Below are 16,637 nucleotides of genomic sequence, written 5' to 3'. Positions count from 1 at the left end.
GTGTTTTTGTTATGAATTTATTTAAATCCTCAAACTGCTTTCCCTCCCCTATTACTTTTAAATTATTGCGCCTAGCGCGGTTTTCAAGATCTTCTACTTTGTTCTGTAATTTAATAAGGGCAGAGGACGTGGCTTCTAATTTGCTATTTTGAGCTAAAGTGAGATCTTCCAAATCGGAAACTCTTTGTTCAACCTCAGAGAATCTTTCCGAGAATTGTTTGACTTCTGTAGCTAGTTGTGCAATATCTTGTTTGATTTCTATTTTAAGTGAATCAAACTTGGGTTCAAGAGCAGCCGAGATATTTAGAACTAAAGACTGTAAATCAGTATGCTCAAGTAAATTTGGTGAGTCTCGGGATACCAATTGTGACTCACCTGCGGGCTCTGTATTGGTTCTATGTTTTTTATCCCTCTGTCTAGCTGACATGGCTGAAGGTGAAGTTCTAGACTGTGAATGTAAAAATTTATCCATATATTGGTGAGATAGAAAAAAAAAAAAAAAAGACAAACCTAAGCTATTCGAGGGGAAAAAAAAGAAACCCCCAATCAGGAGGGAAGGGGTTGTGGGGGATGTGTGAAAAAGGGTGCACTTTGTTATTTTATTTTATCTTATTTTACTTTCTCCTCTATTAAGAGAAAAAAGAACGTGAACTAAGTGAAATAAAGTCAGTCATATTGGCGACAGGAGGAGATATATCCAAACACAGAATAGAGCTCTTATTTTAGAGCTAGCAACTTTCGAAGTTTTGAGAAGCCCACGATAGTAATTTATATACAATTATTAATTATATGTATTGATATTATGACAAGGCCAAGCTCTATCCCTTCCTTTTTTCCCCTTCCCCCCTCCCTCTCTTTCCCTTTATTTATAGCCTATTGGTACACCTCTGTTTTTTTGTTTTGTTTTTTTAACTATATATAATTTCTATGTGACTGGTGCCCAAAGGCAGATTGTAACACAATTTAGCTCAAGTTTGAGAACTTTGAACAACCTTATATAAAACAATCAAGTATTATGTTACATTCCCTGTAAAAGACAGAGAGAGAGAGAGAGAGAGAGAAAAAAAAAGGAAAAAAAAAGCAGATAACAACTTTTAACAATTCAAACCTCAAATCAAAATAGATCAGAACAGTATTTTATAGCTTTAGAGAAAGGTCAGCTTTTAAGGTACTTCTTTGACTAGAAAATGCCCTAATTGTTTTCCTTGTGTGTAACTAAGACAGAAGATTTCTTATGAGCTATTAACATGCCTCTGGTTTGTATGTAAATCATTTCTATGCAACCAGTACCCAAGGCATATTTTAACACTACTTGGTGCAAATTTACAGATTTAAACAAATTTGTGTGAAACAACCAAGTATCATGGTACATTCCCTGTACAGAGAAAACCCATTTATACCCTATGTATTATATATTAGATGTAACAGAGGTAATATAGGTCAATTAAGTAAGGCTAATTTCTCTATTTGTTAGGTTGAGACAAATACAACAGTAACCAGCAGGGTAAAAGAAATTAGCAATCTTATACTATATATGCAGAGCTGAAATACAGTATTCTATATGTAAAAAGAGAGAGAAAGCATGACTTGTAGTCCCGCTAAGTAATAGCATAACACATGTTTCTTTTTTACATTAGTCTATCTTCTCCGTAGGATAGATAATCCTTATATATAACCAGAGAGTCTTTCAGATAGAATTTGAGGACCAAAGTAGTGAGCCGTCACTGTGTCCCAAAAATCTGCTTGAACAGAGCCCTTCCAAATTACCTGCCGAGACCCAGAGGCAGCGTCAGTCCCTTCAGGCCACAGCAGCTCCCCCTCGCGCAGCACCGGTGGGAGGGAGAGTGCCCGTACGGGAAAGCAAGGTCTGCAAACAGAGTCCAATCAGCAGGGAGAGACTCGTCCACGGAGCCCGACCAGCAAGCGAGTCAAGGAGGCAGCCAGAAACCAGCAGGAGCGCACCAGGGCGCAACATGTAAATCTCACCTCTCTCGCAGCATCAGTGGGAGAGGGAGAGTAGTAGGGCAGCAGTAGGTCTCGTATGCTCCTCAAGCACGTTCCCGTGTATTCAGGCTCAGGGACGCCACAGCCAACACAACGCCAGGACCACTCCACGTAGAGCCCAGCCCCCCTCCCAGGACAGAGAGAGGGAGAAGGAGTAGAGGCAGCGGCAGCCCGCCCGGCCACAGAGCAGTCACAGATCAGGAATCGGCAGCGCCTCCAGGTAGCATATGACCCGCAAATACACCGGGTGTTAGACAGAATCCACTTTTGACCAGAGCCTAGATGTCTAATGCGTGTTTACATGGGGTTAGCCTTAGTGTAATGACATACACCTGCTCCGTTATAGTTCAGGTTAAAGCTCCATTTGGTTATGGTTTTTGGAAAGTGAGAGCCTGTGGTGATATATAGACAGGTATATCAATATTTTTAGTCAGGATCAGGCCTTATCAGTAGCTGCACTGCACAGCACTAGTGCAATGTTAAGGCACTATGAGAGTTCCAGCAGCAGTAGTTTCTTGCTATCCCAGCCGCCCACGGTCAGAGGGTTTGGGCGCGAGTCTCGCAAACGGCTTGCAGGAGGGAAGATCACAGCAGGTGCAACACCTGACCACACACCTGTGCTCCTCCTCCGGAACTCTGCTTCTTAAAAAAAAAAAAAAAAAAAAAAACTTTCTAATTTACTCCTATTATCAAATTTTCTTTGTTCTCTTGGTATCTTTATTTGGAAAAGCAGCAATGTAAGCTTAGGAGACAGCACATTTTTGTTCAGCACAATGGGTAGAGATGGTTTTAGGTTAACAGGATGAATTTTGTACAAGATGCCATGGATCCACAGAAAGTAAGGAAGATAAACAAATATACATTTGTATTCATGCTATAATCTTCCATCCTTCCCTGAAAAATAAATAACATGAAGGAGATTTGGGAAATGAAAGAGTGTAGGGGACTGAGAAACAGAGTTGTAATTAGGTAGTTGAGTATTGTTCTCAGGAAAGAGATATTTAGACCTTGTGTTGATAATGGAAAATGTGTTTATTGCCTTCTGTCTTTTTTCTCTAATTTCTGGTATAACATAAACTCTTTACAGTGTATTCTGACTAAGAACATAGTTTTATGGCCTCTTAAAAATAAGTATATTGTTAGTTAACATACATTGTGTATTTAATATATGTTATAATATAATACATGCACTTATAAGAAATATACTTCATTTTCATTCTGCTACTGTACCCAAGGGACAGAAACTCATCTGCTTTAGTAATAAGTGGAATATTACCAGTCAAAATAAATGAACTGCATGCATTTATACCATATATCACTTTTGCTAAGCTGTGGGAATATAAAAATCTCTAGCCAATCAGGGTTAGTAGAATTTACCAAATTTTTTTTTAAAACTTTTTTATTTTATTTTATAAAATGTTTATTCCAAGCAGTAAAAAAAAGTACATAAACATTGGTATTATGTGTTTACACATCAAAAACACCACTTTCCAAGAGATTATTAGCAAAACATCACTTACATGTTAAACCATGTTACCCTATACACATTTGCGAAGACAATGACCCCAAAACCTTACATATACAAATCATGGTATCATTTGTACAAGTAACTTACTACCTTATTTAGGTCCAACCTCTGGTCAAGTTATACAGTTCAAATCTAATTCTTTCCCCCAGCAGCCACAACTGTTTGTGTCACCTATCAGTGGTGACAAAATTTGTTTCTTAACTGGGATCTCTAAAACTTTAACAAAGTTATGCCATTTCCAAATAAAAATTTCTATTCTTTGTTCTCTTTCGTAGAAAACATCGAACACTTCAATAGACACTCATTTTTTTTAAGGACTCTAAAATCTCTTTAATGCTAGGGGAAGGCCAAGATCTCAGAATACATTTCCTTGTCAACATTATCACCATTACCACAAAAGCCTCAGGTTCCTTTTTTACTGCCAGGTTCGCCAAAGTTATAACATTTGTGAAGTTTAATTGCACACTTATTTTCAGCCCTTTAGAGACCCAATAGCTGATTTTTGCCCAGAGTTGTATAATCCTTGGGCAATCCCATAAGTAATGTTTAAGGTTTTGGGTTACCCAGCATTCATTCTTGCACGTAAACCAACTACTGTACTATTTTAGTTTGTGATTCCCTAAGGTATGCATTACATGTCACTTGATGAGTAAGTTTTAAGATTTTATGCAACTCTTCTATAGAGACCCCTTCATCTACCTCCTTATTCCAAGCCTCTGTGAGTTTAGACAAAATCTTGCCCTTATTTGAGTCCAGCAGAGCTTTGTAGATAAGCGAATAAGTATATTTCCCTTTCTTAAACATTAAAGGGACACTGAACCCAAAATTTTTCTTTTGTATTCAGATAGAGAAGGCAATTTTAAGCAACTTTCTAATTTACTCCTATTATCAATTTTTCTTTGTTCACTTGCTATCTTTATTTGAAAAAGAAGGCATCTAAGCTTCTTTTTTGGTTCAGACTCTAGACAGCAAATTTTTATTGGTGGATGAATTTATCCACCAATCAGCAAGAACAACCCAGGTTGTTCACTAAAAATGGGCCAGCATCTATATTTACATTCTTGCATTTCAAATAAAGATACCAAGAGAATGAAGACAATTTGATAATAGGAGTAAATTAGAAAGTTGCTTAAAATTTCATGCTCTATCTGAATCACACAAGATTTTTTTTGGGTTCAGTGTCCCTTTAAGATAGTTTTAGCCAAGCAGTGAACTTCCCATACAGAGGGGTGATTTTGCAGTAGATCATTAATGTAGTGAGTAATTCGACAATAGGCAAAAGAGTGAAAATCTAGTATCTGAACCTTATGTTGTAACTCTTCAAAAGATATTATTTTCCTTTGTAGTATATTTATTAAATCTCCTAATGTTTTTATGTTAGCCTTATGCCACACTTTAGAAAATCCTAAGGACATACCTGGTAAAAACCATGGGTTTCTCCTTATAGGTAAAAGTAATGAAAAGTGCTGCTGAGCTCCCATAACCTTATGGACTTTCTACCATTGGGTATAATAATTTTGGGAAAATCATCATCTTTATTAAATGAGCTCTGCCTGTTAATGAAATAGATAGTCCTTTCCAACACATAAAATCATGTTTGATGTCTTCGAAAATCTAGCTAAAGTTTATTTTGTACCAATCTTTTGGGTTGCTGGAGATATGAATACCCAGGTATGTAAGATATTTTTTTACTTAAAAAAAGGTAAATTCTCAACTTTTACAACTTTGTTTTTACTAAGCCACAGGATCTCTGATTTATTCTTGTTTATTTTATAGCCTGAAAGCCACCAAAATTTTTTAATCACCTGCAAGATATCATTCAAATTCATTTCTGGATTCTTGTAGGAAAAGCAATATATCATCCGCGTAGAGCACAAGGTTAAAACTAATATCTTTCAGCTTAAAGCCGAAGGGGATTTTGCGGAGTTTGTACGGCCAAGAATTCCAGTACTAAGTTAAATAATAGGGGAGATAAAGGACATCCCTGCCTTGTTCCCCTTTCTAGGGTAAACCTTGGGGATGTCTCCCCATTAACAGACAATAGAGCAGCTGATTTGTTATAAATGCTTTTAGTAAGGGAGAGGAAAAATCCCTGAATATTATATTTTTTCAGGCAGAAAAATAGGAATGGCCATTCGACCCTATCAAAAACTTTTTCAGCGTCTAATTCATAGAGAGCAGCATTTCTCTTTAGCTGTTCTGTCGGCTATTTTTTTATTAAGTAACCAAAAGTGGTTAACAATGTATAACTCTTTTCTCATGTTTTTTGCTGAAGATCTTGCTTGAACAAAACTTGACTGATCATTGTGTATTAATAAAGGTAAAACTTTTTTTAATCTGTTGGCTAACATTTTTGCCAATATCTTGTAATCTTGGTTGAGCAACGCGATTGGTCTATATGACGCAACTCTAAGAGGATCTTTCCCTGCTTTTAGTATAACGATTTTACATGCAGCTGAGAATTCTTGAGGGCTGAATTTCCCCTGATAAATATAGATTAAATAGTTCTACCAAAATTGTAGAGGCTTGCTCTTGAAGTATTTTATACCATTCCACAGGGAAACCATCTGGTCCTGGTGCTTTTATTATTTTTAGCTCCCCCATAGTTTTACTAACTTCCTCTAGCGTAATTACTGCATTTAGATCTTCTTGTTCTTGTGTAATTTCTGGCAGGGGTATCGAGTCTAAAAGCAATTTACTTTCTTTTTTTATATTGCTGTATTTTTCTGATGTATACAGTGTTGCATAATATTTACTAAACTCTTCAGCAATTTCCTCAGATTTTATCTTAATTCCCTTCTCTGATTCTATTTGTAGAATTTGCTTATTAGATTTACGAATTTTAACTAGACTAGCTAGACATTTCCTGGTTCTGTTGCCCTGTCTATAAAATTTACCTTGAGCTTTTTTTATATCTCTAGTGGCTTGCTGGGTCAGATAAATATTAATTTCCTTTTTATTGGTAAGATAACTCTGTAAGTTGTTGTAAGAACGATTTCCCAAGTATAGTGCATATGATGCTCCCAGTTTTTCACTTAGCTGCCTATACTGCGTTTGCATGGCCGTCTTATAGTTAGCTACAAAAGCAATAATGTGACCTCTAATAACCGCTTTCCCTGCCTCCCAAATTGTTTGTATATTACAATCATCACCTTTATTATTCTCGAGAAATTCTTCCCATTTTTCTTTTAAAAAGCCTCAAATTTTTTCGAGCCGTATAAAAACTTGGGGAATTTAAATCTCAATGTTTGTTTTCTTTTACTTGATGAAGACAAAATTATATTAATTGGTGCGTGGTCAGAGATTATAATTTCCCCTATTCTTATGTCTATGATTTGTTCCTTTGATATAAAAATAAATCTATCCTAGACATCCATCCATATTTCTTTGACAAGCACATGAATTCCCTTAGAACTGGATTTTTGTATCTCCATGGATCTATTAGGTTTAATGCTTCCATCAGCAGTAAGCTATTTTTTTAAATCAAATTTACCTCTTTTATCTTTATTTTTCTTAGGTGCCCTGATTTCTTTGTTTAATCTATCAATTTTAAAATTGGGGGTTAAATTAAAGTCACCGCCTATGATCATTTTTGTATTACAAAATGTATTTAGTACTTCAATCAATGCTTCCCAAAAAGCTCTGCTGGACTCATTAGGGCCATATACAATATATTACACAAAGTCAACACTTCTTTATTTAATACAATTTGCACAATGAGATACCTTCCCTGTGGATTACAAATTGTCTTTTTTATATGATAGTCTAATTTTTTATTAAACAAAATTGCTATACCTCTACTACTTTTTTTTGTAGGATGAGAATATGATTTCCTTAACCCATTCTCTTTTCAGTTTCAAATTTTCCTTATCGAGCAAATGTGTCTCTTGTAAAAATATCAAATCAGAATTAAAGCATTTTCTTAAGTGATTAAAAATCTTTTAATGGGGGAGTTTATACCTCTCACATTCCACAATGTAACATTTAACATTCTTAGTATAAAATAATGCCAGTAGAAAAAGGAAGTGAAAGAAAAAAAGTGGATATGTTAAAAAACACAACAATAGTGTTAAAGTAGTGCAAAGCTTAATATAAAATAATTTACTCTATATAAGAGTCTAACATTTTGTGAAAAAATCTGTTATTTCCCGGTCTCAAAATATTGAGGACTCTTAGTACAACTAAGTATTGCTTAGTTGTAGTGATAATAGTAATTCATTAGTGTATACCAGTGTATTTTAATGTGAAGAGAAGCATTATGCTCTGTATTAAAAGCAAAGTGGAGAGGAAAAACCCCCCCAGTAACAATAGTAATTCATTAGTGTATACCAGTGTATTTTAATGTGAATAGGACAATTATGCTCTGTATTAAAAGCAAAGTGGAGAGGAAAAACCCCCCAGTAACAATAGTGATTCATTAGTGTAAACTAGAGTGATAAATATGAATAGAATTATTTTACTCTATATTATTCTGAAGGTATGTTTCACTCTCTGCCCACCCCTTGCCTCAGAAACCTTCACTGACAGACATCTTCCAAAAAGCTGTAGATCTGTTCTTTATTTTGCATGAACTTTACCTCATCTTGCAAGATAACTTTGACTTTAGCTGCGAAAATAACAAAGGCTTTAAACCCTTTATTGTTCAATTAATTGCATAATGGAATTAGCTCTTTTCTAGCTTTGACCGTTTCTGCTGCAAAGTCTTGGTACATGAGGATTCTATTGCCCTGATATAGTAAATTATTTGTTTGTTTATATGCCCTAAATATAGTGGTTTTATCTTTAAAACTTGCAAATCTTGCTATAACCGGCCTGGGTTGGTCTCTGTACATTTTCATATTGATTCTATGGCCTCTATTTATCAAAGTCTGGTGGACCTGATCCGACAGAGTGGATCAGGTCCCCCAGACCTCGCTGAATACGGAGAGCAGTATGCTTTCCGTATTCAGCATTGCACCAGCAGCTCACAAGAGCTGCTGGTGCAACGCCGCCCCCTGCAGAATTGCGGCCAATTGGCCACCAGCAGGGGGTGTCAATCAACCCGATCATACTCGATCGGGTTGAATTGCGGCGATGTCTGTCCGCCTGCTCAGAGCAGGCGGACAGGGTTATGGAGCAGCGGTCTTTAGAAACACAGGGCTTCAAGCTCTATCCGGAGCTTGATATATATGCCCCTATGTACTCTCTCAATTGCAAAAGTGCCCTTCTCTGCCTTAAAACCCCACAAGCCTGGTAGTTGAGCCTCAAAAAAAACCTCCAGTTCTGCTGCCTTAACTGTTTCTGGGATACCCAATACTCTCAGATTTTTTCTCCATGACCTATTCTCCATATCTTCTACTTTGAGCGTCAAGCCTCTATTTTGTAGTTCTAACTCCCTGATTCTATCTAGAATATTTATTTGGGAGTCCTCTAAATCTGAAATCCTTTGTTCAGCGTCTCCTAATTTCTTGAAAGTTTTTAATTTCTGCTGATAAATGTTGTATGTCTTTCTGAACTTCCCTTTGTACACCATCAATTTTAGGGATAAGGATCTGAGTTATCTGTGTGATAATGTTAGTGTTTTCTTTCTCTACTAAACCTTCTAAACCTAATTGTGGTTGTTCTACAGATCTATCTATTGATTTCCTTAAGCCCTTTTCTCCCAGTTTGTTTTTAGGTGGCATATTGCTGTTCACAAGATATTTTTCCATTAAACTGAAGAATAGGGAATTAAAACAAACTAACCACCCAAAAAAACCCAGGAAGGGTACTCCTTCAGGTACATTTTAAGAAAAAAAATACTAGCTTACAATAATACAGAATAAAATTGATCTTCCCTGTATCCAACACTAGCTGGTGTCAAGAGCTGCACCTGCACTGAATTAGCGTTTACAGCAACAAATACCTACAAACTAGATTATTGTAATACAGAATACAGTTGGTTTTCCCTGTATCCAACACTAGCCGATGTCGCCAGCTGCACCTGCACTCAGCTTTAACATCAACAAGTAACCAAGGACCGTGACAAACACCTCATCACACTGTCTCAATCATTCAGAGAAAAAGGTTACAAAACAAGGGTTATAAACAAACAAATTAACTCTGCCCTCAATACCCCACGTGAACACTTGCTGCAATACAGGGAGAAGAAAAACATATCGCGTATCCCACTGGTAGTCAAATATAACCCTGCGGTAGAAGGAATACGAAAAATCATAAAAGACTTACAGCCACTACTCTTAGAGGATCCCACACTCAAAATAATCTTTCCAAAACCCCCTATCCTGGCACTCAGACAACCACCCAACCTAAAACAGAGACTGGTCCACAGAAAGCTAGTCCTTGATAAAAAAAACACTCAGAATGGAACCAAGCGCTGCAACAAAGCTCTCTGCAAACTATGTCAACACATTTGTGAAAGAAGCACAGCAAATCACAAGAGTAAATGCTATAACATTAAAGGGGCATATTCATGTATAACTGCAAATGGGGTATACATGACACATTGCACTGCATGTTAAGTTGGATATTATATTGGAGAAACAAGCCAAAAACTGCACCTTCGGATGAACTTACACAGACACTCAATCAAAAACCAATGTGAAACAAAATACTGTACCCCTGTTGGTCACCATTTCACCCAACCTGAGCACTCCATCTAAAACCTCAAAATCAAGATTCTCAGAGGCAACTTCAAAAACACCATGGAAAGAAAAACCTTTGAAATGAAAATGATAATGCACTTCAACTTGCTAAATTCTGGACTAAATGTGGACTCTGGTTTTTTAACCCATCATCAATTTTTTTTGTAATGTACTTTCATATACTGTAGTCAATGACATTGTATATTCCACACTCTCCTATACATAGGTACGCAGGTAAGCCTATGTCCACACTTTTGTCATTATTATTATTATTCCCCTTTTTTCCCCCTTTCCTTTCTCCTTTTTTGACTATCTTATATTCCCCTGTATACATTATTTCACATCTTTATACATATTGATTCTATGTTGATATATAGCTTTATGTCAATATATACTTTGTGTTTAACCATATATTTCCCCTGTCTGTTATCCTTCACTGGACACTGTCTGTCTCTGTCTCCTAAACCCCCCTCATGATTTTACGACACCCCCTCCTCCCCCTGCATTCAGACCTCTGTAACACTTTCTGTCTTTTTAGCCTGTGTTTTAAGATATAATCTGTAAATTCCAGCAAATTGTTCAGTATTGCTTCAGACTTGAAAAAGGAAGACACTCTTCCAAAAGCTTGTCATCTTATAAATGTATAGTTAGTCCAATAAAAATTATCATTGCTCAATGCAATACTCTTGTTATTTTTTATACAGTATATATATATAAAACAATTATGATCAGCATACAAAATAAATGTTTAGAACGGTCAATAAGCATTGTAATGCAGTCCGATGACAAATCATTTTAAAACCCTTGAGTATTGTTTACCTTATTTCCTTTGCTGTGACCATTGACAGGCATCAAACAGCTCTTGTAAAAACTGTGCCACTCTCCCTAAAGAGGCTAAAAATGCAAAATTTGTTACCTTGTTTGTCAAAATGCTGCTAATTGACTAAACCTGCTATTTGATTTGCAGGTTGTAGAATTTGCTTTTTGACCTCCTAAGGAGCATGGAATAAGCACACTGGTTACTCAGCAGCAAAAGTTATTTAAATATGCCTTTAAGGAACAAATTTAAATGAGCTCTTATACTGATGAATCAACAAAGCAATCATTTTGTAGCATGTTGAAGTGATCAGGATCTTGCAGGATCCACATGAGCCTCTCTAATGTAGTGAGAAAGTCATATTTTTCAAAAGAAATGCAATTGTTTATACTACATAAAATAAAACATTTTTATGGGGATTTTTTATTTTTATTTATATCCTTTAAGTATCTTTGTGTATCTGTCTGTGTGAACATTTTTGTATAAATCTAACTCAGGTACTATATATAAGGCTCGCTGATGTTTTAAAATCTACTACAAATCCCCCAGTTCCCAAAACTAAACAACTATTCACCATTACAAAAATGAGACATAAAAATGAAACCACCTGTTTCTGCACAAGTTTATTTTGAATTTACAGCTTTATTTGTATTCTTAGAAAGTTACAGATAAAAGACAGGGCACTGCTGGACTCTCAACCAGTGTAGCTAAAAGAATAGGTTCACAGATGTGTTTTTTCTGGCCCTTCATTCCTGCAAACGGAATACTCTGCATGTGTATGAATCAGAGATGGATTTGTCAGGACTTTGATTTTATAATAACAATATTGCTGTACAAGGAATAAATGTGTAGAGGATAGAACAATGAAGAAACCTTGTATGAATGTGTTTCTGTAACAATAAAGCAGATACATCTATCTACCACGTTACCAGGCAGATATTTGCAGTGATTGAAGGCAAACAATGTGACATATGTAGCTTATAATGTGTATGACGGTAGTAATAATAATAATAACAAATAATAATGAAATATTTTGTGTTTTTAAAATTGCAAGCTTTCATTTTCTTTAGATTGTATTAATTTTATTAATTTTAAAATCCCAAGCTTTCATTTCTTTAGATTGTATTAATTCCCCTAGAACTAAACAAACCCACAGTGGAGGTTCAGAGAGGGTGGGGGGTGGGGGGGAGGAATCCTATTTTGCAACCCCCAATTGGGCTGAGGAAAAGGGTACCACGCTTAAAATAACTATTTCCTGCCCCTGTCTTTTTAGGCAAGCTATCCCCCATAACTGCCTAACCACACAACCGGACCACCTTGAAACATCTGCAACTCCATCTACCCCTGCCCTGCCCTGCCCATAGAACCCCTTTAACTATGCCTTCACCCATGCATGGACCCCCCATAATAAGGAACCACCACTGCTTATTAACCCTCTTGATATTAAAGAGGACAAAAAAGAACAGTAATAAGTAATACATTAAATTAGCTTAGATTTTACAAAATTCACATTTTTATTGGTGTGTATATATACAGTATATATATATATATATATATATATATATATATATATATATATATATATATATATATATATAGCGCCTATGAATACTGTACTGGTAGAGAGGAGAATGCAGATTTTGTTAGGCTTTCAGCTTTTCTTAAAGTAAAATTCTGTACTAATTGGAATTTTTCACTTATACATTTTTATTGTTTTATTGCAGACTACTGATGATTCATTTGGTCTTATGATGTTATAATATTCTCAAAAAATTCCATTACACTCCAAAGTAATTGTCTTTTAATGTTTTTAGTGTGACTTAATGGTGTAGATATTTTAATGTTCACCAAAGAATTGCATTTGAGTTTATTAAGTTTTTGTTACTGACTCCTTTTTTTTTTTTTTTCATTTAGGTAACTCGGTGTATAGTAGAAGTGCTCTCAAACGCATTAGCCAAGCCCAATGCACCACCGATTGACCCTGAATGCAGGGAAATACTTAAGAAAAGTAAGTATTGCAATATTATTACACCTCCCAAATCTAGTGCCAAACTAATCATCAAAAAAAATTGAGAAAGTAAACAAAATATGTCCTATATAAATAACAATGACTGTTTGTACAATATGCCCATAAAGGGACCTTTGTCTAGCCACTTGGCATGTTAATATGTAGTAAAAGCCCATGTGAAAGTTAAGGTTAAAAAAAAAGTTTACGTTTTTAAAGTTTAAATTTGGAGATTCACATTTTTCTTGGTGCAGATATGATACACGCAGCGAAACTGGGCATCTTATTTCCAAATTCTTACAGTTGCCAGTTAGAAAATAAATGCAAGATAGAGTTTGCAAGGTGTGCAGCATAATGACACTTTTACACCTAAATATCCCTTCACCATCATATATTTTTAGTGGTTATTTAGGCAACATTTTTGTTGCTTTTTGAATACCTTATCAGCAGCCAGCAGAGTTCTGGGAATTGAGTTAAAGATGCTAGAGAACCAATATAATTAAGGCCTAAAAGTTTACATAGAGCAGAGCAATATGACTAATTGTGTGGGGCGCTAATATACATCTTATCTAAGCAACAATCTGCAACAATATGTATGCACCAATAATATAGATTATGATTAAAAAATTATATTGTGCCTTTTATTGTGCTGTTTACCGTTCTTTTAAATAGTTACAATCTAGAAAACATGGGTGGGGTAAACAAAACAAAAAACTTAGAGGTTGTTTATCCCTATTGCCTTTTACATACAACATTTGTAGATTTAATGACATCACATTAAGACAAAAATAGGCTTTAAAATGTAAAACTGTTAATTTTTATGTAATATGCAAACATTCGGCTAGATTATGAGTTGTGCGTTAGGGTAAAAAAGCAGCGTGAAGAGGTCCTAACACTGCTTTTTTACGCCCGCTGGTATTACGAGTCTTGCAGGTTTAGGTGTACCGCACACTTCTTTGGCGTTACTGCAAAACGACTTACGTAAACTTTGTAAAGTCTTTTTTTTATGGGACTTCCATAGCACTGATATTACGAGTCTGTCCTGGGAGGCCAAAAAGTGAGCGGTACACCCTACCCTGTCAAGATCCCTAACGCATTTAAAAGTCAGTAGTTAAGAGTTTTATGGTACAACGCCGTAACATAAAACTCAGAACTAAAGTGCTAAAACGTACACTAACACCCATAAACTACCTATTAACCCCTAAACCGAGGCCTCCCGCATCGCGAACACTATAATAAAAAATGTAACCCCTAATCTGCCGCTCCGGAAACCGCTGCCACCTACACTATATTTATGAACCCCTAATCTGCTGCTCCCAACATCGCCGACACCTACATTATATCTATTAACCCCTAATCTGCCTTCCCCAATGTTGCCGACACCTACATTATATTATTAACCCCTAATCTGCTGCCACTAACGTCGCCGCCACTATATTAAAGTTATTAACCCCTAAACCTAAGTCTAACCCTAAGCACCCCCTAACTTAAATATAATGTAAATAAATCTAAATAAATATTCCTATCATTAACTAAATTATTCCTATTTAAAACTAAATATTTACCTATAAAATAAACCCTAAGATAGCTACAATATAACTAATAGTTACATTGTAGCTAGCTTAGGGTTTATTTTTATTTTACAGGCAAGTTTGTATTTATTTTACCTAGGTAGAATAGTTATTAAATATTTATTAACTATTTAATAACTACCTAGCTAAAATAAATACAAAAGTACCTGTAAAATAAAACCAAGACATCCGACGCGGAGCATCCTCTTCTGCCGATGGACTAACGATGAATGAAGGTACCTTTAAGTGATGTCATTGAAGATGGCGTCCCTTAGATTCCGATTGGCTGATAGAATTCTATCAGCCAATCGGAATTAAGGTAGAAAAAATCTTATTGGCTGATGCAATCAGCAAATTGAATTGAAGTTCAATCCTATTGACTGATCCAATCAGCCAATAGGATTGAGCTGGCATTCTATTGGCTGTTCCAATCGGAATTAAGGTAGAAAAAATCCTATTGGCTGATTCAATCAGCATTTAGGATTGAAGTTCAATCCTATTGGCTAATGCAATCAGCCAATAGGATTGAGCTTGCATTCTATTGGCTGATTGGAACAGCCAATAGAATGCCAGCTCAATCCTATTGGCTGATTGGATCATAGAATTCTATCAGCCAATCAGAATCTAAGGGACGCCATCTTGGATGACGTCACTTAAAGGTACCTTCATTCGTCAATAGTCCGTCGGATGAAGAGGGTGCTCCGCGTCGGATGTCTTGAAGATGGACCCGCTCCTCGCCGAATGGATGAAGATAGAAGATGCCGTCTGGATGAAGACTTCCGTCTCGAGGACCACTTCGCCCGGCTTGGATGAAGACTTCTCCCGGCTTGGATGAAGACTTCTCCCGGCTTCGTTGAGGACTTCTGCCCGGTTTGGACGAAGACGTCTCCAGGTAAGTTGAACTTCAGGGGGTTAGTGTTAGGTTTTTTAAGGGTGTATTGGGTGGGTTTTATTTTTAGGTTAGGGGCTTTGGGTGGCAAAAGAGCTAACTGCCCTTTTAAGGGCAATGTCCATCCAAATGCCCTTTTCAGGGCAATGGGGAGCTTAGGTTTTTTTAGATAGTATTTTATTTGGGGGGTTGGTTGTGTGGGTGGTGGGTTTTACTGTTGGGGGGTTGTTTGTATTTTTTTTTACAGGTTAAAGAGCTGATTACTTTGGGGCAATGCCCCGCAAAAGGCCCTTTTAAGGGCTATTGGTAGTTTAGTTTAGGCTAGGGTTTTTTTTATTTTGGGGGGCTTTTTTATTTTAATAGGGCTATTAGATTAGGTGTAATTAGTTTAAATATCTGTAATTTGTTTATTATTTTCTGTAATTTAGTGTTTGTTTGTTTTTGTACTTTAGCTAATTTAATTTAATGTAGCTAATTGTATGTAATTTATTTAATTGTATTTAATTTAGTAAATTTATTTAATTATAGTGTAGTGTTAGGTGTTATTGTAACTTAGGTTGGGTTTTATTTTACAGGTACTTTTGTATTTATTTTAGCTAGAAATATTTAGATTTATTTAAATTATATTTAAGTTAGTGGGTGTTAGGTTTAGGGTTAGACTTAGGTTTAGGGGTTAATAACTTTAATATAGTGGCGGCAACATTGGGGCGGCAGACTAGGGGTTAATAAATATAATGTAGGTGTCGGCAACATTGGGGAAGGCAGATTAGGGGTTAATAAATATAATGTAGGTGTCGGCGACATTGGGGAAGGCAGATTAGGGGTTAATAAATATAATGTAGGTCTCGGCAACATTGGGGAAGGCAGATTAGGGGTTAATAAATAGTATGTAGGTATTGGCAATGTTGGGGGCAGCAGATTAGGGGTTAATACATATAATGTAGGTGGCGGCGGTGTCTGGAGCGGCAGATTAGGGGTTAATAAGTGTAAGATTAGGGGTGTTTAGACTCGGGGTTCATGTTAGGGTGTTGGGTGTAGACATAACTTTTATTTCCCCATAGGAATCAATGGGGCTGCGTTAAGGAGTTTTACGCTGCCTTTTTGCAGGTGTTAGACTTTTTTTTCAGCCGGCTCTCCCCGTTGATTCCTATGGGGAAATCGTGCACGAGCATGTTACACCAGCTCACCGCTGACTTAAGC

At 36.2% G+C, this 16,637-nt stretch overlaps 1 protein-coding gene across 1 annotated transcript in view; it reads left to right on the top strand.

The window, feature by feature from the left end:
* CHGB (chromogranin B) overlaps positions 1-16,637 on the top strand; it is a 143,761-nt gene that overhangs the window by 82,993 nt on the left and 44,131 nt on the right. The window contains exon 3 of the mRNA XM_053709336.1: positions 12,887-12,980. Coding sequence (XP_053565311.1) covers positions 12,887-12,980 — 94 coding nt within the window. The remainder of the gene's footprint in view (positions 1-12,886; positions 12,981-16,637) is intronic.

The sequence above is a fragment of the Bombina bombina genome, chromosome 4 (genome assembly GCF_027579735.1).
Source record: "Bombina bombina isolate aBomBom1 chromosome 4, aBomBom1.pri, whole genome shotgun sequence".
NCBI classification, from domain to species: Eukaryota; Metazoa; Chordata; class Amphibia; order Anura; family Bombinatoridae; genus Bombina; species Bombina bombina.
This window is presented reverse-complemented; position numbering and strand designations above follow the sequence as displayed.